Source organism: Microcaecilia unicolor, chromosome 12 (assembly GCF_901765095.1).
Source record: "Microcaecilia unicolor chromosome 12, aMicUni1.1, whole genome shotgun sequence".
NCBI lineage: Eukaryota > Metazoa > Chordata > Amphibia > Gymnophiona > Siphonopidae > Microcaecilia > Microcaecilia unicolor.
The window spans coordinates 63,550,662-63,574,761 of record NC_044042.1 but is presented as its reverse complement, the minus strand read 5'-3'; the positions used below and the strand labels follow the sequence as shown (position 1 = coordinate 63,574,761).

Genomic DNA, 24,100 nt, shown 5'->3' with positions numbered 1-24,100 from the left:
TTGTAAAAGGGCCCCTCTGTTACCTGAGCAGCCAGAATTTACAAACGTTGCCATTTTCCTTCTGTGTATATGGTCATACCTGATAAGATATTATAATCCAATATTGCTACCAAAAAGTCCATCGTTATTTGTATGTGGGTCCCATAGGTTACCTCCAACAGGCCTTCCAGAACACCTGGATGTTTGGACAGTCCCACCAGATATGGGCAGAATGTTCCTTTTATTTGGCAACACAGATCTGGTATTTAAATGCCTCATTTTATGTAACACAGGGAGAGTCCAATATGTCTGGTATAAGATTTTGTACTTGGTACGTGCAATTACAATCTTCCTTAAAGTATCCCAAATCCCCCTCCAGCGTTCCTCGTCAAACCTCCCGCCTTACCTCAGTTTAGAAATGTTTAAAAGGAAGAAAGGACTCCGGGAATCCCATTGAAGTGCTGGAAGCCCTGGGGGAGGGGAAGCAGGCGATCAGCAGCACACACAAGGCAAGGGGGGTATATTTGCTTTTGGGAGAGGGAGCATCTGAGCGCGGGAGAGTGGGGGCTGAACAGATAGGCAAATATTTACTAAGTCAAAGTTGCCTTGAACCTAGTGCACGGACAGTAAAAGAGCAACATCTTCTCCGTGTCTTTCCACTGCAACCACTGGTCTGTCTCTCACCACGTGGCTTCCTCTCGAAGGCATTTCCACTCAATTTTTTCGGCTGATTTTATTTAGAGGCGGTACCAGCAGAGCAAGAAAGGTCCTGTGACACAGGAGGATGACTCCAGGGGGCTGGGGGCTGAAAGAGAAGCCGCTCCTGCCCACCCGCCCGCCATACCCGCGCCGCAGCCACTGCCAGGGGCTCGCGGCCCATTCGCAACTTGGGCAACTTTGCAGTTCGGCTTCTTCTCTCGCCTCCCGCCTTCAGCACCATGAACAAACTGTACATCGGCAATCTGAGTGAAAAGGTGACCGCGGCGGCCGACTTGGAGAAATTGTTCAATGAAGAGCAGATCCCCTTCTCCGGCCACTTCCTCCTCAAGGGGGGCTATGCCTTTGTGGACTGCCCCGACGAGGACTGGGCAATGAAAGCCATCGAAAGTTTCTCGGGTAAGATCCCTTGGCCAGACTTGGGCAGTTTCGGCCATTGATCGGACCGATTTTCCCCCCTCTCTCCCCTCCCCCATCCCCCCGGCCTGCTGCGTGTTCAGGGCTCTAGGACCCTCTCCACCCCCTGCCTTTTCCCCAAATACAGAGCCGCACCCAAGCGCTGGCCCTGACAAAAGGGCCAAGAAAGAGCCAGGAGTCCAAAAGGGAGTCCCTGGCTGCCCTCCCCACCCACGGCGTGTCCTGCTTCGGAGATGGGGGTGAAGGGTGCATAATGGATTTAGAAATGGCTTTCCTGGGAATGGCATGGGCCATGCTGCTCTCACAAAAACTACTGAATCCAGAGGAGGTTAATAGCCCATTCCCTTTGCAGTTTCTATCGAATTTCTCCCCCTGAAAGAGAAAATCCCCTAGTTTATGAAGGGGGTGGGTCCCCGACTGTACAAATGCTTTTACTATTTTGATCTCATAAATTCCTTTGACTAAGAAACTGGGGTTGTTTTTTTTTTTTCGTTTAACAGAGGATAACAAAACAGAAAGAGAAACTCTTATTTTCTTGAAAAATAATACATTTTAAACAAATGTTTATTATACAAAAGGCTTTGCAATATTTAATTTAAAGTTTTCTATATATATAATATTTATATTTTAACTACCAAAACCTAAAACAAAACTATTTTCATTATAGGAAAAGTGGCGCTACACGGTAAACATTTAGAGATTGAACATTCAGTACCCAAAAAACAAAGGTAACTTAATGCTTTTGTTTATTTCGTTGAAAAATAGTCAATCTTAGAAATAAACTGCCTTATGTAAATCTCAGAAATTTTGGTTTATGAAAGAAAATTAAGAACATTTTTTACATTTCGTTCCTAACTTTAGCATTGGATGAAAGCAAAACAGGGGGACAAATCTTTAAGTATTGAGAAAAATGATTCGTTGAGCTTTTTTTGTCATTTTCATACAGACTACAGGTTTAATTACTTCCCATTTCTTCCATTGATTTTAAATAGTGTGATTGTTTTTTTCTTTCCAGTTAGATTTTCGTAAAATTGAATCAAAAGCTGGTTGAACTGGCTTCCAGACACATTTGTATTTGCATGATGTGGTGAAGTTTATTTTTGAATGAGGGCTGAAGTTTTGATGTTACAACCTCAAAATATTGCTTGAAACAAATTATCTTTCTCTAAGCTTTATCTTTGGATAAGAATATATGAAGTAAAATGTGTCTTACAAATGGTCTATTCCTTACCTTTATTTTCAAGGAACTCATATGATAAAATGCTTTTCTGAACAGATTTTGGGATCATGTAATAGGAAGATGACGTCGTTTGTGATAACTGCTAAATACCCCAAGCTCCTGTATTAGAAAGTTCTACATACTCCAAGACCTCTCTTTTTATATTTTGTAACCTCAGCTGATACATTTGAAAGTGTAACATGCACCTAGTATTTGAGTCAGAGGAATACGATCTAGTTTTCAGCCAGGTTTCTCCTTGAATATGGCAAATTTTGTGAAGTGTGTGCACCTCTTATCGGTCTAGCTTAATATGTGTTGCATTCATGTGACTGAGGGCTTACAAACTGATACAATTATTTTTATTTTATTTTGATAAGAGGTTTCTCTCCATAATTCAGGTCTTATGGCCCTTGCTAAATGAATGTGCTGCTTTTGGTTGGGTTTGACCATCTATTATCCCTTTCCATTTGCTGATTATCACCATACTCCTGAGAAGAAAGGGCAAAGAGTGCATTCAGTGAGTGCTGGCCAATAGAACTGGGTGAAAACCTCCTATTCAGAAATTCTTGTAAGCACATTGTTGCAACAGAATAGATCATCTCCAGCAATCAAGAATAATTCTAATTTCTCTGGCTCTGCCCATGATTTAATATCTGTTGGTACTGTTTGTGGAATAAAATTAATGCAGTTAAAAATCTAATTTGAAAAGAAAAGAAATGCAAATATTTTATAAGGCAGATGCTCTCCTCAAACATCACATAATACTTGAAACTTTGATAACCTCAAATCATTTTCCTTGTAATAGTTATTGAATTCTTCAGATTTGGACCATTTTGGTTATGTTCAATAAATCATAAACCATAGTGTTTTCCATTTTCTACTGGCTGCACATAGGCGCAATTAATAAGTGCCATAATTCTCTCAGAAATTTTGGTTAGAATTGAAGGATGGTGTATAAGTGCAAACTGGAAATAATGTGAAGATAATTAACAAGAAAGACACAAAGAAATACTGTTCTTAAAAGTTTCTAATTCTATGATAAAGATTTTTTTTTTGTTGTTTGGGGTTTATTTGTTTTGTTTTTTGTAACCTTTATGAACCATGCTTGTTCCTGTTATTTTTTCTCCAGGTTATGTTCTGCATTTTCATTCCAGAGTAGGATGTCTAATTGTTTTTCAAATTTAAGCCTTTTAAATGATAAGACACTGTTGAAGTTAATATAAAAACATTAGTTTTGATTACTGTAGAGTATGGATGTGTATTGATAAATCATATAAATATAGAAGAATGTCTTTAAATGTTATTTGCCATCCTTTTTTGTATCAGATCTATGTTACAGAACTGAGCTTTTAAACTTAGGTATTTCTTTAGGTAATGTTTTATGTTAAACTGGTTACCAACTTGGTTATAATTTTAAGAAGTATGAACAGAACTCTCAATTTAAAATACAGAAAACTGAGAAAGAAAGACTACATGTGACCTAAATTCATGAAATGTTTAGCCTTCTTTATAAAACTTTATAAAAGTTTTGTGTTAAAGTTTTGAAATATGGATACAGTTACTATTCAGTTTAATAACACCTTTACCTAGAAGGAATCTATTAAAAGAAATCTATCTTAAAACAATATTTCCTCATTTTAAAATTCAGAAACATATAACTTTGTCTAAAAAAAAGATTGGCTTCATTTAGCAAAGCAAATGATTGGGTTTTTCTAAAAATCTAAATTATGTCAACTTTATTGTTGATCTTTGAATGAAAGAACTTAAATACAGTGGTATTTGTTTCATAGTTACAGTAAATGACAGTATTACAGATGAAAAATTGTGGGTAGAACAGATATTTTCTTGTAAAACATTCTGATTGTAAATTACTTGACAGTCCCCACTGATAATTATTCATATGTTTGTGCAATTCATATGTATTTACCTATAGCTTTGTTATAACTTTACTTGTCAAGAAAAACCATAAATAAAATAGTTATATGGAATAAGTCTATTAAAAACAATTCCTATTTTGAATATTTGATAATGTGACCAATGTAAAGTAATTGTGAAAGTATCTACAAAAGTTTTTTCTAACTAGCTTATAGGTAAATTATAAAGCTATGTTAAAAAAAAAAAATTTAAAGGAGAAGATTGCACAAAAAGTAAAATTAGAAGTTTGATTTTTTTCTAAATTAAAGATGGCAAAAAAACATCTGGAGTTTCTGAAACAATTTTCTGCACTTGCTTTATAACAGTGATATAAAAGTGATTATTACTATGAATGAATGCCTTTTCAGTAGTAGTTCAAGGTGAGTTACATTCTTATACAGTAGGTATATCCCTGTTCCCAGAATGCTGTGTCTGTATTACCACACTGGCAGCTGCTAGCAGAGCTTTGTAGAAGGGGGAGGGTAAGTTTGTACCTGAAACAGTGGAGGGGAAGTTGCTCAGGCCACAAGGTGTGTCAGTGAACCTTGGTGATCATGGTTTGTAGCCTGGTGTTCCAACCAGTTGGCTACTTCTTGGCTCTCTTAATTCTGCTATTGAAAAGAACTCCTGAGGGTGATTTTGGATTTGTGAGTGAGGTGAGATATATATTCAAATGATGATAACTGATAAGTGTGGTACTGTAAATTCTTGAAGTCTTCTCAATGTGAACCAAAGAAACCAGGGATCAGATCCCACTGACACTCATTGTGAGCCCTCCGGGGACAGAAAAGTACCTACTGTACCTGAGTGTAACTCACCTTGAACTAGCGGAAAGGTGTAAGCTAAATACTAAATAAATACATATGATATCCTGGCTTTGCATGTGTTTAATTACTTGAATTTTATTAGTTTATTGAACTGATGTCTTATTTGAAGTGTAAATATATCTTTAATTGGATTGTTAGCTGTTTTATGCACTCTATTGAATGAAAAGGACACACACACATATATAGATATAGATATATTAACACTATAATACATAATTTCAAGATTGCAAGATCAACAGAACCACTGTTCTAAAATTGGAGTTTGTTAATAGAAGTTTAAGGAAAAAAAAGGCACATACGTAATGAGGACTTAATGTTTCATAAATCAAACAATTAGTAACACTTAGAAAAAAATGCAGATAAAAATTAATATAATTAATGTTAAGCATCAGAAAAATATCTGTCAAGAGAGTTTGGCAGTCATTTTTAAAGTGTATCCCCTCCCCCATGTAAAGCAGATTTTATATTCAGAGAAGTGCTCTTATAAAGTTGTATGTGGAAATCCACACGTTCAAAGTAGGCACACAGAAAGAGTATGCTAACTTTTATGCAAGCTGTGCATAGGTATTTCCAGGGGCATAGATGAGTAGAGTTGGGGAGGAGTATATGTATAGAATACACACATTTATGCTTTCAGTGCAAATGTGAGTACATGCATACATGTACACCTTCAGTGTAGGCATGAGTACATGCATACATGTACGCTTTCAGTGCAGGTATGGGTACATGCATAGATGTACACCTTTGGTGTAGATGTGAGTACATGCATACATTTACACCAGTGTAGGTGTGAGTACATGCATACATGTACACCTTCAGGGCAGGTGTGAGTACATGTATATTTGTACACCTTCAGTGGAGGTGTGATGCATACATGTATGGCTTCAGGTCATATGTGAGTACATGCATACATGTATACCTTCAGTATAGGTGTGAGTACACACATACATGTATGCCTTCAGTGTATGTGTGAGTACATGCGCACATGTATGCCTTTAGTGCAGGTGAGAGTACATGCATACGTTTACACCTTCAGTGTAGGTGTGAGTACACGCATACATGTATGGCTTCAGGTCAGATGTGAGTATATGCATACATGTACACCTTCAGTGTAGACGTGAGTACATGCATATATGTACACCTTCAGGGCAACTGTGAGTACATGCATATATGTACACCTTCAGTGGAGGTGTGATATATACATGCACACTTTCAGTATAGGTGTGAGTACACACATGCATGTATGCCTTCAGTGTATGTGTGAGTACATGTGCACGTGTATGCCTTTAGTGCAGGTGAGAGTACATGCATACATTTACGCCTTCAGTGCAGGTGTGAGTACATATATATATGTACACTTTCAGTATATGTGAGAGTACATGCATATGTTTACACCTTCAGTGCAGGTATGAGTACACATATGCATTTATGCCTTCAGTGTCGGTGAGAGTACACGTATACATGTGCACCTTTAGTGCAGGTGTAAATTTGTGCCTGAGAATTTGTGTGCTGCTGAGGCTGGGTGCCTAAGTTGCCTTTATTAAGTAGGTGCCTTGTTATAAAATTAGGCCCATGTGAGCTAGTCTGTACATTATTCTTTGATTCCATTTTTTCATAATGTTTATGTGTGTTAGAATGATATGATGTATTGATATTATCACAAACGCTTGATTGTCATTGAGATGTTGAAAAAGTTTTTCTTCTTTTCAGGATTAGCAAAAATGTAAAGCCACATGCGGGTTTTTAGTGATATCACCGATGTGCTGCTTAGCAGTAGTTTTTTTTTCTTAGTGATATGCCTTCTATCACTTTATGATCAGTAAGGGACCTATTATAAGCTACACAAAGGTTTTGCACCTAACTTTCTTTAACTGACAAAGTTAAGGCACAACAGGTTGCTTTTAGGGCACGTGACGGTTTTGTACTTACTTTACCTTAACAGCAAAATTTAAAACATGGCAAGTGCAAAGGCTGAGCAGTAATTGCTGGGGGCATGTCCGACATGTTCCCTGCAATCACCACAATGAAATGTTCTTTAGGAGGCACCAAATGAACCTGCCCTAACTACATAAATGATAGCACGCAGTAAGCACCATGAGTCCACACCCATAATCCACCTATTTCCTGCTCCCTAGTACAATATGCAGTTGAGATGTGAATTAGTGCATGCTATCATGCCACCATGGTAAACTGTACTTATGTGGTAACAGTTAATGCTCGCTAGTTCACACATTATGGACTCAATTCTATAACTATGGGCACCAAAAAAAATGCACAGTAAACGCTTATTCTATAAATGGCACTCCAAATTAGGTGCTGTTTGTAGACTAATGCTTAGCAGTGGGATCCACATCCAACTTTGGACATGACGATTTTACACTAACTGGACCATGGTTTAAATTCCTGTGCTTAAATTAGGCACAGATCGCCCAAATTCTGTACCACTGCGTACAAACCCTAGGAACGTCCAAGACCCACTCGTGCCCCTTGCATCTCCACACCCCAGATCCACATGGGAAAATTTGCGCACATATCTTTATAGAATAGCAACTATAAAGACTTGCATGAAAATTCCAATTATTGCCAATTAGTGCCAATAACAATTGGTAAATGTCTAATGCAGTATAGTAAAGGGCCTCAGTAAGAGCAAAACCTCAGTGATAATGGTTGAGGGAGTTCTAGCGCTTTGGGAAGGTAGCCATGCAGTTAAGTACATAAGAACATAAGTGTTGCCATACTGGGACAGACCGAAGGTCCATCAAGCCCAGCATCCTGTTTCCAACAGTAGCTAATCCAAGTTACAAGTACCTGGCAAGATCCCAAAACAGTACAATACATTTTATGCTGCTTATCCTAGAAATAGGCTGTGGATTTTCCCCAAGTCCATCTTAGTAATGGCTTATGAACTTTTCTTTTAAGAAGCTATTCAAACCTCACTTAACTAACTGCTTTTACTACATTCTCTGGCAACGAATTCCAGAGTTTAATTACACGTTGAATGAAGAAATATTTTTTTACAATTTTTTCTAAATGTGCTACTTTGTAGTTTCATTGTGTGCCCCCTAGTCCTAGTAGTTTTGGAATGAGTAAACAAGTGATTGAGGTCTACCCATTCCTCTCCATTGGGTGCAGTGGTCACTTCTGCATCTGGAGGTGTCACTAACTGTTCCGCATTATCTGCTACCCAATAAGAATGTCTGCTTTAGGTATTTAGGGCCAGATTCTATACAGGGGCGTAGCTATGTGGGGCCACGGGGGCATGGGCCTCCATAGATTACACCCTGATCCCCTCTACATTTGACCCCCCCCCCCCCCGCCATCGCCGCCCATCCTCCCGCCACATCAGGTACCTTGTTTGCTGGCAGGGGTCCCCAATCCCCGCAAGCCGAAGAGTTTTCTTCAGTGCCAGTCGACTCCGGTGCCTTCGTTGTGGGATCATCTGTTTCTGACACCTTACGTCCTGCACTGTGCATGTAGCCCCATGCAGGACATAAGGCATCAGAAACAGCTGATCCCGCAACAAAGGCGCCAGAGTCGACCAGTGCTGAAGAAGACTCTTCGGCTGGCGGGGATTGTGGACCCCTGCCAGCAAACAAGGTACCTGATGCGGCAGCGGGGCGGGCAGGTGGGGGTTGCTGCGGCGGTCCAAAGTGACGGGGGGGGGGGGTTTGCGGTTGCGGCAGCGAGGGGTCCAAAGTGGCAGGGGGGACGGCTAAACAGTGCCCCCCCCGCCCCAGGCTCTGGCCCCCCTCCCGCCAAGGTCTGGCTATGCCCCTGATTCTATATAAGGCACCTAAAAAAATCCACACAGTAAACATTTCTGCCTCAGCAAATTGTATAAGTGGTGACTAGATTTATGTGTGGTATATAGAATATGCATAGTTGATATCCCAGCGTATAAATTATAGGCCTCCATTTACACCAGTAAAAAGTGACGTAAATCCCCTCACATAGATTTACGCTCACTGCGCCATATTCTATAACTAAACGCGTAAATTTGGGAATGCCCATAGCCACACCCCTTTTGAATTGCACACTTTAGAACTTTAGCACAGTTCATTACAGAATATGCTTAGTGAGTTTTGTGTGTAAATTATTGCCAATTACTGCTCATTATTGCTTGTTAAGTGCTGTTATCAATTCTGATTAGCTTGTTGAGCCAATTAAGTGCATTGTTATAGAATATGCCTGGACTTTGGCACAGATCTCTAGGCACGCTATATGGAATCCAGGGGTTAGTGGTTACAGTTAACGAGTTGCATTCACTGGCAACGTGGCACCATAGTTTGCTTTTACGGATGGGGAGAGGGATCTTGGGGTGATAGTATCTGAGGATCTGAAGGCGACGAAACAGTGTGACAAGGCGGTGGCCGTAGCCAGAAGGTTGCTAGGCTGTATAGAAAGGGGAGTGATCAGCAGAAGAAAAGAGGTTCTAATGCCCCTGTATAAGTCGTTGGTGAGGCCCCACCTGGAGTATTGTGTTCAGTTCTGCAGGCCGTACCTTGCTAAGGATGTAAAAAAAATGGAAGCGGTGCAAAGAAAAGCTACGAGAATGGTATGGGATTTACGTTACAAGACGTATGAGGAGAGACTTGCTGACCTGAACATGTATACCCTGGAGGAAAGGAGAAACAGGGGTGATATGATACATACGTTCAAATATTTGAAAGGTATTAATACGCAAACGAACCTTTTCCGGAGATGGGAAGGCGGTAGAACGAGAGGACATGATATGAGAGTGAAGGGGGGCAGACTCAAGAAAAATGTCAGGAAGTACTTTTTCACGGAGAGAGTGGTAGATACTTGGAATGCCCTCCCACGGGAGGTGGTGGAGATGAAAACTAGCGGAATTCAAGCATGCGTGGGATAAACATAAAGGAATCCTGTGTAGAAGGAATGGATCCTCAGAAGCTTAACAGAGATCGGGAGGCGGGGCTGGTGTTTGGATGATGGGGCTAGCGCTGGGCAAGACTTCTATGGTCTGTGTCTTCAGAAGCTTAGCTGAGATTGGGAGGCGGGGCTGGTGTTTGGATGGTGGGGCTATTGCTGGGCAAGACTTCTACGGTCTGGGTCCTGAAAATGGCAGATACAAATCAAGGTAAGGTATACACAAGAAGTAGCACATATGAGTTTATCTTGTTGGGCAGACTAGATGGACCGTGCAGGTCTTTTTCTGCCGTCATCTACTATGTTACTATGTTTTAAGTGAGCATAAGGGTGTAAGAATGGGTACCTTCTCTTTACCTGTTAAGTCCATTCTTACAAAAACAGCAACCAACAGGTCAGGGCAGAAAAACCCCACGTGCGTAACAGCAGTCAAAACCAGGAAGTAGGGGTGGACCAAGAAGACTCGCCAGCCAAAGGTTGATTGAAGTAACTTTATTTGCACCAAATATGGGTCATACAGGCATTTGGTGCAAATAAAGTTACTTCAATCAACCTTTGGCTGGCGAGTCTTTTTGGTCCACCCCTACTTCCTGGTTTCGACTGCTGTTACGCACGTGGGTTTTTTTTTTGCCCTGACCTGTTGGTTGCTGTTTTTGTAAGAATGGACTAAACGGGTAAAGAGAAGGTACCCGTTATCACCTATAAACACACAAGAAGGGTGCTACATTGCAATATTCATACAATACTATTCTCATAACACTATACAGAACAAATTATTCTTTTCTACATAGTGCTGCTTTCCAAGGATTGCAACTGGGCTTGGTGGCGTGCATGGCTTAAGCCATCCTTTTCCTTCTGTTTTCTCCTTCCATTAGCTATTTTATGATTGCACACCACTTTGATAGCAAGCTTGGTCATAAATGAAAAATCAGCTATTAGGCAGGAATGCACAAACCCTGAGTGTCGGGTCACGGTGGCACCTAGAAATTATCTTGAATTTGTTTCCTTTCCTTGGCCCTGCATAAAGTTGACTCTAAGCAGAGGGACCCAGGTCAGACACCACTCTTATTTTTTCCCTGATCTGGAGGCCTCGTCATAGCCGCCGAGAGGGGGGGCAGGGGGGACAAAATTCCCCGAGCCCGGGCCTCCAAGGGGGGCCCGGCGCCACAGTCCCACCCGCGCTCCATCGTCAATCATCTGCCCCCTGCGTTGAAATTGCAGTCTCACCTCCGTGAAAGCAGCGCTGCAGGCAGCAGAACGACTCCCTTCGGGCCTCCTTCCCTCCCTCCCTCCCTCGTCTGACGTAACTTACGTGAAGGCGGGACACAAGGAGGGAAGGAGGGCCAAAGGGAGGTGTTCTGCTGCCTGCAGTTCTGCTTTCACAGAGGTGAGACTGCGATTTCAATGCAGAGGGTAGATGGTCGACGAGGGAGGCTGGGTGGGACTGCGGTGACCTCGGGGGGGGGGGGTGGAGGGGGGACAGCAGTGGCTGCAGCGACCTCGGGGGGGTGGAGGGGGAGCAGTGACGGGCAATCTCAGGGGCAGCGAGGGCAGCAGGGGCGGGGCCCTGGGGGTGGCCTTGCCCCGGGTCCGGCCTAGTCTCCCAGCAGCCCTGGGCTTCTTCCCCTTACAGTCCTTCTTGGATGGCAAGAGCAGAATGTTGCTTCATTCAGCATAAGCCATCTCCTCTGACCGGGCTCAGTTTCACATTTTTAATGACATTGAGCCATTGTTTCACAGGATCTGCTGGCCCCACATGTTCAGATTTTGTGAAGGAGAGAGAGACATACCTAAAAGGTGGTAAAGAACTCCATTAAAAAATTGTTTGTTTTTCTATGTAGGAGCCGAAAAATTCAAATAAGAAACATCCCACCTCAGCTTCGATGGGAGGTAAGTTCATGGGGAAAGTAAAAACATCCTAATGAAATGCCAGTCTTTTGAATATTTTAGAAGAGTTTCATTGGATGGGAAGGGTGAATTCAAATAATCATGTCCTGATGTTTCCATCTGCATTGTAATCTTTTGTGGGAGAATTGAAGGAGGCAGTAAAGGCGGTCATGAATTGATATATTGCTTTTCTGTGGTACAACCAAAGTGGTTTGCGTATATTGTGTGCAGGTACTTTTTCTGTCCCTAGTGGGTTCACTTTCTAAATTTTTTTGTACTTGGGGCAATGGATAGTTAAGTAACTTGCCCAGTGTCACAAGGAGCTGCAGTGGGAATTGAACCTGGTTTCTCTGGTTTTCAGCTCATTGTACTAACCATTAAGCTACTCCTCCACTCCCCATGCGGATGCGAACAGTATGGATAGTTGTTAGATGCTGCACCAATAATGGGAGTTAATGAAAACAAACTTATGTTTTCAGTTTATTGCTGTGGGAAGAAATAGTACAGAAATATATGTACTTGTTTTTTTTCTCTGACTTCTTTGTCCCTCCCCGATCTAACATTGCCTGCAATAACTCTTCCACAACATGAGCCAAATTCAGTAAGTGGCAACCAAAATTAGGCAGCAGAAAAGAAAAGCAGAACCATGTGGTGAAATAAAACAAAATTTATTCAATGCAGATACATAAAATCAGCATAGAATTTTCCTCTAACTGCCCAACATAGCTATGTTTCGCCTTCTCAAGTGCTGCTTCAGGGGCTTAGCATGAACCCAGCAGGAACAGTCCAATGTCTTCCCTGTGTGTTTAGTGCAACGCAGCACAAAGAGTAAGGCTCACAAGTAGTGAACTGGCTACTCCAAGCAGCTGAGACTTGACACTGGTAATTTGCATTTGTGAGCAGCTTGCATGTCAAACCTCAGCTGCTTGGAGTAGCCAGGTCACTGCTTCTGAGCCTTATTCTTTGTGCTGCACTAACCAGACTTTTTAAACAAATACCATAACAAAACAAAGTAACGCACAGATGTATGGAAATGCATCATATAATTGCCACAGAATTTTGAAAAATCAGGAATTATATCCAGGCTGCTTTTGTGCTCTCCCCCCCCCCCCCCCCATCCCCCCATTCTCTTTCAATCTGCCTCTTCTTATTGCTTCCTTTGAAATAGGGTTATTTTCTAGACTTGACTATAGAAGTGAGTATAACTTACACGCATTTGGTTGAACTATTCCCAGGGCCGGGGCAGGGTTGGATCATGGACTGAATCAGCATGTGTACTTTTTATTTTAACTTTCTGAACTGGAAGAAGTATCCGCAGAAAAAAGGAGGTTCAAATGTGTGCAGGCACTTCTTTACTTAGGGACCCTTTTACTAAGGCGTGTAGGTGCCTGCGTGTATACAACGCATGTCAAATTAGAACTACCGCCTGACTACCGTGTGCCCCGGGCAGTAATTCTAATTTTTAGGCATGTCCAAAATGCACAGCAGAAAATAATTTCTGTTTTCTACCACATGGCGCTAACCAGGCGGTAATCGGCAGTGTACGCGCGCTGATGATTACTGCTCAGTTAATGCGCGAGACCTTACCGCCAAGTCAGTAGTTGGCAGTAAGGTCTCAGGCCCAAAATGGATACGCGCCAATTTTTATTTTGCTGCACGTCCATTTTCGGCCCCCCCCCCCCCCCCCAAAAAAAAAGGCCTTAGTAAAAGGACCCCCTTAGGTAGCCTACAAGTCTTTATTTTGAAAACTCTGTGGAAATTCAGGCAGCATGAAAATTACCCTCACTGATTAGACCGGTGGATGAGAAGAAAGCAGTTCTTGTTGACATGTTCTGTCTTAAATAAAATATTTTACTTCTAACTCAATTTCATATATTTTCTTGAAATTTTCTAAGGTCTTGGATGGATTGCTAGCCCAGTATGGTTTGGTTGAGAACTGTGAACAAGGTAATTTCAATCACTGAATATTCTATAGCATATTACTAAAATAATTGCTGTTCTTCTCTGTATACAAACTGGGGAATTTACCTTTATGTAAGGGTACAATTTAGCTTCCCAAGGCCATAGAGAGTTGCTATTCAAAAGCATTTGTGTGCTTAGTATGTTTATGTATTATGCTTACGTTTATTTCTTACTTGCTATACCACATTTCATCATCCAACCATCTAAGCAGTTTACAGGCTGACAATCTAAAGTAAAAACACAGCAACTCCATTCAATGATAGGACAAGAACAGCAGAGCTAGAACAAGATAAAACTGATAACACCACTATCTATTTGACTGCTACAATCCAGAAATCCAGAGAGCCCAGTCCACTTACACCACTACAGACAGATTCTTTCTTTCTTTCTTTCTTTCTTTCTTTCTTTCTTTCTTTCTTTCTTTCTTTCTTTCTTTCTTTCTTTCTTTCTTTCTTTCTTTCTTTCAACGTGTGTAGCCTGCACTAACCTATGTACTAGATGGGTAATAATAAAAACAATACATGATGTGGAGGGGCATAATCGAACAGGGTTCCCAAGTTTTCCTGAGGGCATCCTCGCAGGACGTCCCAGCGAAGGGGCGGGGAAACCTGTGTTATCAAAACAAGATGGGCGGCCATCTTTTGTTTTGATAATACGGTTGGGGACGCCCAAATCTTCACATTTAGGTCGACCTTAGAGATGGTCGTCCCTAGAGATGGTCAGCTCCGATTTTCGGTGATAATGGAAACCGAGGATGCCCATCTCAGAAACGACCAAATCCAAGCCCTTTGGTTGTGGGAGGAGCCAGCATTCGTAGTGCACTGGCCCCCCTCACATGCCAGGACACCAACCGGGCACCCTAGGGGGCACTGCAGTGGACTTCAGAAAAAGCTCCCAAGTGCATAGCTCCCTTACCTTGTGTGCTGAGCCCCCCCAAACCCACTCCCCACAACTGTACACCACTACCATAGCCCTAAGAGGTGAAGGGGGCACCTACATGTGGGTACAGTGGGTTTGTGGTGGGTTTTGGAGGGCTCACATTTACCACCAAAAGTTTAACAGGTAGGGGAAGGGGTGGGCCTGAGTCCGCCTGCCTGAAGTGCACTGCATTTCCCACAAAAATTGCTCCAGGGACCTGCATACTGCTGTCATGGAGCTGGGTACGATATTTGTGGCTGGCATAGAGGCTGGAAAAAATATTTTAAGGGTGGGAGGGGGTTAGTGACCACTGGGGGAGTAGGGGGAGGTCATCCCCGATTCCCTCTGGTGTTCATCTGGTCATTTAGGGCACATTTGTGTGGCTTGATTGTAAAAACAAAAAGGACCAAGTAAAGTCGGCCAAGTGTTCGTCAGGGCCACCCTTCTTTTTTCCATTATCGGTTGAGGACGCCCATGTGTTAAGCACGCCCCAGTCCCGTCTTCGCTATGCTTCCGAAACACCCCCAGGAAGTTTGGTCATCCCCACGACGGAAAGTAGCTGAGGACGCCCAAAATCAGCTTTCGATTATGCCGATTTGGGCGACCCTGGGAGAAGGACGCCCATCTCCCAATTTGTGTCGGAAGATGGGCACCCTTCTCTTTCGAAAATGAGCCCCAAAGTATCAACAAATAACAAGACACAATAACTCAGAGACAAAAAGCAGTAAACCAGTAAAAGAAATCATTAAAAAAGTAGTGAGAAATAAGTCTTCAAAGCTACCTTAAACTTTTATAAGTCTTCAAAGCTACCTTAAACGTTTTGAAGGTGGACTCACTGTGCACAAAGCAAGGCTGATTATTCCACAGAAAAGGGGCAAGGTGAAAAAAAATGCAGAAGAATGAGTAGAATTCAGTTTGGTGTACGAAACAGTTAGAACAACCAATAAGTTATCATTTTGAGACTGAAGCACAAGGAAAAAGGGAATAAGGTATTAACAAAGAATATATATATATACACACAGTTACAGTTAAACCACTTATAGCCCACTAATACCATATCAAATAGTTCACAGCGGATTACAGCAAGACAATAGGACACAATTCGCCAAGGAAAAAAGATCAACTCATTCTTAAAGTTACCAACTATGTATAGTTATTTGTTGATCAGATATTTATTAAACAATAAAGTTTTAGGATTCTTTTTAAACAGGCCATAACTGGATGAATTCCCGCCTAAATCTTGTATTTTGTAAGATAATACTGATGTACAGAGGGCTAGATTTACTTAAGTGCAGGACTGCATTAGCACTCACTAGTCTGTTAAAACAAAATATTAGTAGTCAGGTTCCATTGCATGAAATGGACCCTGGAGTGAATAACGTGTTATGGCGTGTTAGCACATGATAACATATTAGTACCTTTAGTATATCTAGCCCTAACTGTAAAAAGACTAACACATTAATAGTGAGAACATGCAGTTATTTAATATATATGTTTTTATTTAAGTAAACACAGACAGTGAAACAGCAGTTGTGAATGTAACCTATGGAAAGCAGGAGCATGCCAGACGGTAAGATTATTATTTTCATATGAATTTCTTGTTATACAGTACCTCTCAGCATTAATAGGTTGTTATCACACTTTGGGACTAATTTTCGAAAGAGAAAAACGTCCAAAAAGTGTCATAAAGCACTATTTGGATGGATTTCTTTTCAAAACGTCCAAATCGGTATTTTCAAAACCTGTTTTGCAGACGTCTATCTATGCATTTCGTCTGCAGTGTGTCCAGATCACAAAGGAGCGTGTTGGGGGCATTTTGAAGGCAGGATTAGGTCGTGCGTAACACTTGGACGTTTTGCAGCCATCATGGAACAAAACCAAAATGTCTAGGCGAAAACTTTAACGTTTTGGTCTAGACCTGTTTTTCTGACAAATAAGACACAAAAAAAGTGCCCTAAATGACCAAACGTCCACTGGAGGGATTCAGGGATGACCCCCTTACTTCCCCAGTGGTCACTGACCCCTCCCACTCCAAAAATATTTGAATAAAAATAGCACTCACCAGCCTCTTTGACAGCCTCAGATGTTATAGCCAGGTCCTCTAGAGCAGCATGAAGGTCCCTAAAGCAGTGGCGTAGCTACGTGGGGCCTGAGGGGGCCTGGGCCCCCGTAGATTCCAGTGTGGACCCCTCTCCCAGCGAACCCACCCCCGCCGCCACCTACCTTTGCTTTTGCTGGCGGGGGACCCCAATCCTCGCCAGCCGACGTCCTGTCCGTCCTGCTGCAGTGAAAAAGGTCTTCCTGCTGTTGCATGCTGACGTCCTGCACGTTGTATGTGTAGGACGTCAGCATGCAACAGCAGGAAGAAGACTTTTTTCACTGCAGCAGGATGGAGAGGATGTCGGCTGGCGGGGATTGGGGTCCCCCGCCAGCAAAAGTGAAGGTAGGTGGCGGTGGGGGAGGGTTCGCGGCGGGAGGGGGGCGGCAATGGCGGCGGAGGGGGGGTGGCACCGGGGGGGGGGGCTAAAATGTGCCCCCTCCCCTCGGGCTCTGGACCCCCCTCCCACGGAAGTCTGGCTACGCCCCTGCCCTAAAGTAATGCAGTGGTGAGTGCAGTGCACTGTAGACAGGTGGACTCAGGCCCATACCTCCTCCTACCTGTCACACTTGTGGTGTAAACTGTGAATTCTTTAAAACTCACCAGAAACCCACTATACCCACATATAAGTGCCCCCTTCACCCATAAGGGCTATTGTAGTGGTGTACAGTTGGGGGTAATGGGTTTTGGGCATGTTTTGGAGGGTTCAGCAGACAAGATAAAGGAGAATGGTGAGATGTGTACCTGGGAGCATTTATATAAAGTCCACAGTAGTGCCCCATTGCTCTCCTGGGATGTCTGGGGGACCAGTCTGCTAAAAATGCCGGCCCCTCTTATATCCCAAAGGCTTGATTTTCTACGTTTTTTTTACTAGTGCATTTTTTTTTCAGAAATGAAAAGATAAATGCACAAAGCACAAAACCTTGTTACAAACGGTATTGTTGGAAAAAAAAATAAAAGATAGACAATTTGCTGTTTCGAAAATTATTACATTTGCTATTCAGATTTCGGACATTTAGTGCAAAAACGTCCAAAGTCCGACTTAGACGTCATATCGAAAATGCCCCTCTTTGTGAACAAGTTTAATTCAGCTCACATGGTTGCAAAGTGCGGGGGTACTTTTACCTGTGGACTTTACAGCATGTCTCAAGGAGAGGTATGAACTTACTTTCCCTTTGAGAATTATTTAGAGAAAAGGTTCCTTCAGAGCTCTGCACCTGCTTTTTCTGTGGCTCCTTTTCCTCTTCAAAATAACACACCCCGGTTGATATTCAAAACAATTTAACTGGCTGGAAACAGCCACTGACTGGTGAAATCGTTTGTTCATGGTTATCTCCTGCTGAATATCCGTACTTAGGCACCGATATGCTATTTAACCGGTCAGCGGCCATGTCTGGTTGGTTAAATAGTTTTGAATATCGGGGGGCTGGTCTCTATTTTTGTTCTCCTCTATCTCCCCTAATTTTCTGAACTATTTAACTTTATCCTGAATTGTCTTGTTGTTATTTTATTATAAATTGCTCAGATATATATCATTTTAATTGTAAACTACTTAGGTATTTATATTATTTGCAGTATATGAAGTGAATAAGGGATGTGGGGCAACCAATCCAGGTGCCAATGACCAGATATAAAAGACTTTAAACGATATTCTTGGTGCTGTGCTTTTTGAGGTGTCACTGGACGATTTAGCAAAGGTAGCACAACTGAAAATAGATCCACAATTGACACAGATACGTTGACCCCTGAAGCAGACATACCATTTGCCGAAACACGGAACCGTGTCAAGTCTTTTATATCTGGTCATTGACAATAAAGATTTTATCTGCTCAGCTTTTGGTGTCCTGCATCCTTTCCCTACTCCTTGGACAGCATCTTCCTTTGTAGGGAACACTTCTTGGTGTGTTTGGCGTTTATGAAATGAATAAACCATAAACCATGAGTGAGAAGTAAATAGACAGGATTAGCCCAGTGGCTCAATGACAATAGTTTTAATTTTCTTGGGGGAAAACAAGTGCTAGATGTGGGCCAGTGGCAGCCTCCACCTTCCACTCTAGCTGCAGGGTATAAAAGGCGAAATAGGAGAATATGTAGAAATTCAGCTAACTCCCAAACGAGTCAAAATACTGAATTTCTCAAGGGTGCAGAAATTTACCTTTGTGCAGATTTTACTTGCAAGCTAACAAGAGATAAAGTCTGCAGGGGGGAAAGGAGCCAGTGCTGTCTTGTGCCTGCATTGCACGACACTCTCACAGTGTGGTCTGCACGGTGCCTGAAGTGCTGTGCTCTTCTTGTGAGATGTTGAGAATGCACAGGATTTCAGGCACCACACAGCTAAAAGGGTTGTGTGGTGCAGGAAAAAGACAGCAGGAGAGGGAGGGACAGATGAGAACCCAGTGCCGGCTGAACTATTAGGCAAATTAGGTGGTTGCCTAAGGTGGCAGCTCATGAGGGGTGGCAGAAAGCAGCTGAAGTCAAGGCAAAACAACTGGTTCTGCCACATAAAGAATCAACAATGCAAACTAACTTGCAGGGAGGATGGTGATGAGGTGATCATAATTATTGCTTAGGCCCTGATTCTCAAAGCTTGCAACATTTGATTTAGACTGATTGTAGCCAGTCTAGCGCACACTTTATTCAGCATCTAATGCACAAAGGGGTTCTGCGTTGCTTATACCATTTGTGTCAGCTGCTACCAATAACCCAATGCAAATGTATTACAACAAGCTCATTAGTATTAAAATGAGCATTCCGTGCGATGCACAGAACGGAGCACCTACCGTTAATGTTCAAAATGTTCTGGCAGATCTGGAGCTGTCATTCCATGAGGGCAACTTCTCGGTAGATCAGTCTGCTTGTATTTTTAAATAGTATTTGCACGTGTGTGTATGTTAAATGTGGATTTTCCCCAAGTCCATTTAATAATGGTCTATGGTTTCCTAAAGGAAAAGTCCATAGATCATTATTAAATGGACTTGGGGAAAATCCACTATTTATGGGATAAGCAGTATAAAATGTTTTGTACTTTTTTGGGATCTTGCCAGGTATATGTGACCTGGATTGGCCACTGTTGGAAACAGGATGCTGGGCTTGATGGACCTTTGGTCTTTCCCAGTATGGCAATACTTATGTACTTATGTGCGTGTATTATATGTATGTGATCCGCACATGACAGTATTTTATTTTTTATTTATTTTTGTTATATTTGTACCCCGTGCTTTCCCACTCATGGCAGGCTCAATGCGGCTTACATGGGGCAATGGAGGGTTAAGTGACTTGCCCAGTCACAGTAGTATGAAAAAGTTGTCATGGAACATTTATTAATAGAATCTGCCTCTATGTGTGAAATGTGCTATGTGCGTGTATTATATGTGTGTGAGTGTGTGTGTGTGTCCCACACGTAACAGCACTGCTACAGTCATGGAACCCTGTGATGCTGTTGTCTTTTTTCCCTGGTAATGCGTATGACATTGACACTTACCGTGAGTCAGTTCTATGCATTTGCTAGGCATTTTGCCTACCGAGCCACTTGCAGAATTTCCGTGCATCTCATTTGCATCCGATTTCCTTTGAGCATCGATCATTGTATCAATATCAGTAAGTTTAACCACGGATATAGATGCACATGGTATTTAACAGCGACTTTTGAGCATCCGGCCCTTAGTTACCTGAAAATTAATTGGAGGAGGAGGGGTACAAGGCTGAAGGCTTACCTAGAACACCTTAAACACTTGCTCTGGCCATGACAAAACCAGTTGGAGAGAGAAGGAAAGGACAGAATCCGTTGGAGAGGTGACAGAATGGCTGGAGAGAACCAACTGGAAAGCTGGAATTAGGGAAGAGAGTTTAAGGGGTTGAGTTGCAGGAAAGAGTGTGGGTGGAGCCTGGAGAGACAAGCTGTAGAAAGGACTTATTGGTGGAAATAGGGGTTGAGGGAGCAAGTGTTTTGGGGAGGGGGGAATCAATTATGAGTGACTGCAATGGAAAGGGAATGATCTAGAAAAGAAGAAAGAATATGGAGAGGGATGACCTGAAGGAGAGTATGTGGGGGGCAGTAAGTTAATGCCAATACAGTTAGGGCTCCTGGATTTCAGGGATTTTCATTTGATAATTTGCACACCTCATGGAGAGTTGTAGGCAGCATAGATTATTTCAACAGCGGACATTTAGAGCGACAACCATGATCGCTGTTGTGTTGCCGCAATTACTGGTTGCTGTAAGAAACTGGCAGTTCCCGCATCTCAGAGCTCCTCTCAGATGAATTACTAAAGTAAAACCACCAAAAACCAGAAGCTCTAGTTGTGGTGCGGTATTATTGTACTATTGGGGAAAATCTATATCAAAGTCTTTAAAATTTCCCATCTGTTTTGAAGTTTAAATTAATTACTAGTCAAAGATAGTGGCTATATTTTATTATTTTGATAAATATACAACATAACTATGCATAAAGCGTCTAGGTTGGAAAATGGATATCCAAGTTCGGATGTTAAAAATTTGTAATATATTTTACAAAAGGTTTGCTGTATGTGGAGCCTTTTGTGAAATACATTTTAGACCACGGAAAAAAAATATGTGTATTTAGCATGGCACACATCAGAAGAATATAAGTAGTAAGGATACTCGTTTGGGGCCTGACTGAAAAAGACTGTGGAGCGTTATGAATATACAAGGAGGAAAAAGCCTCAAGAAGCTCCATAGGAAGCACCATTTAAGCTAAGTACAAGCTAAACATATTTCCCTGTACAGTAATACCTCGGTTTTTGTTGACTTCTGTTGTCGGTTTCAGTTTTCGTCGATTTTTTTCTGCGAAAAATTTGTCTCAGATTTCGTCGGTTGCTTCGGATTTCGTCTGCGTGCCCACATGACCTCGCTACTAATTTTGCGAAAACAAAGGACGACCCACACGGTCTCCTGCTCAGTGTAGCATTGTTTCTCGTTGTGTGAGCATCACCCCACGCGTCTAGCCAAACAATTCCATTACTTTCCAGTGTTGATAAATATGGAAATAATTGCCTCAGTTTTCGTCAGTTTCAGATTTCGCCGATTGTTTTCGGATGGATTATCGACGAAAACCGAGGTATCACTGTATTTGGCAATATTGCAGTAGTATAACAATAAGCAATAGTATCAGGAATAAAGAAAATTTCTGTTGCTATATCACTAAGAAGTTGTGTTAAGAGACAATAGGAGGTTTTTAATGCCGCTGATGAAGCAGTCCTGCTCCCGTTGCCCAACATAGCCAGGAGCTTCTTGAGGCTTTTTCCTCCTTGTATATTTATAATACTCCGCAGTCTTTTTCAGTCCAGGCCCCAAATGAGTATCCTTACTACTTATATTTTTATAGATTTGGGCTATTTTTTAGGGATCTCTCCCTTGTTTATTGGTGTAGTTTGTACACATCAGAAGAAGCCATGCTGGAAAGGAAAATGTAGAAGTGCAATATCTCTTGGGGTTTTGAACATGCAAGTAGTGTTCCGTGGGGGATTTTGCAAAACTGCACGTCCACAGGAAGCTAGTTAAAGAGTTGGGTTACAAAACTCTTGCTGTTGGATGTGGTAAGCATATTTCATTCACAAGCTCTACTCCAAAGCCCAGGTTCAAATAAAATGTTAGTGGGTATGTATGCATGACTGAAGTACAGTACAGTCTCGCTTATCCGACCATCCAGCATATCCGACAGACCCCCCCCCCCCCCCCCCCCCCCCGATGTCCCTGCTCTGTATTTGTGCTCAAATTACCTGCTCTACAATTTTTTTTCTTATTTTTATTTTCATTATTGATTAGTGTTAGTGTCAGGGCTTTTTTTGAGGGGATACTTGGTGGTACTGAGTACCGACACCTTTTCCATTGTCTGCTAAAATTGACCCACGGAACCCAAGTTTTAATGAAAGAGCTCAGGCTCTACACACCAATTCTGTCTTGTCAAAGATTCTATGACTGGTTGCAGGGGGCCTGGCTATTATGGGGTGGGTCCTTCAGTGATCACTCCACTCCTAAAGGGTGGCCTAGCATCTGAGTACTGGCATCTTTTTTGCTAGAAAAAACACACTTGTTAGTGTAACCCTGTAGGTTAGAATATGTTTTTAAATAAAATTACCTGGTTAACCGGATCGAATCCAGGTGGTCTGGGTCAGGAGACAGGACTGGTAGTATCATTGCTGTGGCTGAAAGTTGCTGTGGTAGCAGGAAGGTCCAGTGGTCCGAGTACAGGCAGGACCGGCAGTGACATTGCCACAGCTGAAAGTTGCTGCGGTAGCAGAAAGGTCCAGTGGGCAGGATCGGGGCTGAAGAGGCTCGTGGTTGAGGGTGGCTGTGGGTGCTGAAGTACCGCTGTAAATTGTCCCACCTCTGTTCAGGCCTGAACTCCTTAGCACATGCTTGGGGGAGGGGGGTAGAAAGAGAGAAAGACACTAGCAGGTAGGCAGAGGGAAGCAGCTGCTGTTTGGGGGTGTCTGTCAGGTGAATGCAGTGAGTCCCAGTTTATCTGATTTTTTGGTTATCCGACAATCTGTCGGTCCCAATTAAGTTGGATAATTGAGACTCTACTGTAGGTTTAATTACAGGCATTGACATATTCCCAAGAATACATTGTAAATTACAGAATGTACACCTAAAAAACATCCACAATATCTTGAAATCTGTGCATGCTACTGGCATATATGTTTGAGTAATGCCTGTATACATGTGTAAATGGCTCTTTTTAAATAAGTAACCCTTCCTAAATTGCCACAGTCATACACAGAATTTTAAAATGTGTGTTCAATTCCTCCAAAAATAATATATATAATATGACTTTGGGACTTATGCATTTATCATCATTTATTTATTTGGTTTGCAGTTCTGATTTTGCTAATTCTTTCATTCTTGAAGGGCCATCATGAAGCTTAATGGGCACCAAATGGATAATTATGTACTGAAAGTCTCCTATATTCCTGATGAGCAGTCCCTGCCGAGTGCAGAAAATGGACGGCGACCTGCCTTTAGATCTCGAGGAGGGATTAGACAAGAATCTCCAGTTCCTGCAGCAGCACCAGTAAAACAGCCCATTGACATCCCACTCAGACTGCTGGTGCCCACACAGTTTATAGGAGCCATAATTGGGAAAGAGGGAGCTACAATTCGCAACATCACCAAACAAACTCAGTCCAAGTAAGTGTGAAGAATTCAAGGAAGCTTCGCAAAGTGCTGTGAAATGAGGAGGAAGTCCGTTCTTCAGAATCAGAAGATGGGTTTGGGTCGTTAGACTGCAATTGAAAAAAAAAAAAAAGTAAATCC

The 24,100-nt window shown here is 42.2% G+C and overlaps 1 protein-coding gene across 1 annotated transcript in view; it reads left to right on the top strand.

The window, feature by feature from the left end:
- Positions 1-917: 917 nt before the first annotated feature.
- Positions 918-24,100, top strand: part of IGF2BP1 (insulin like growth factor 2 mRNA binding protein 1) — a 57,740-nt gene continuing 34,557 nt past the window's right edge. Inside the window, exons 1-6 of the mRNA XM_030221064.1 lie at positions 918-1,095; positions 1,781-1,841; positions 11,802-11,850; positions 13,743-13,794; positions 16,234-16,297; positions 23,696-23,974. Coding sequence (XP_030076924.1) covers positions 918-1,095; positions 1,781-1,841; positions 11,802-11,850; positions 13,743-13,794; positions 16,234-16,297; positions 23,696-23,974 — 683 coding nt within the window. The remainder of the gene's footprint in view (positions 1,096-1,780; positions 1,842-11,801; positions 11,851-13,742; positions 13,795-16,233; positions 16,298-23,695; positions 23,975-24,100) is intronic.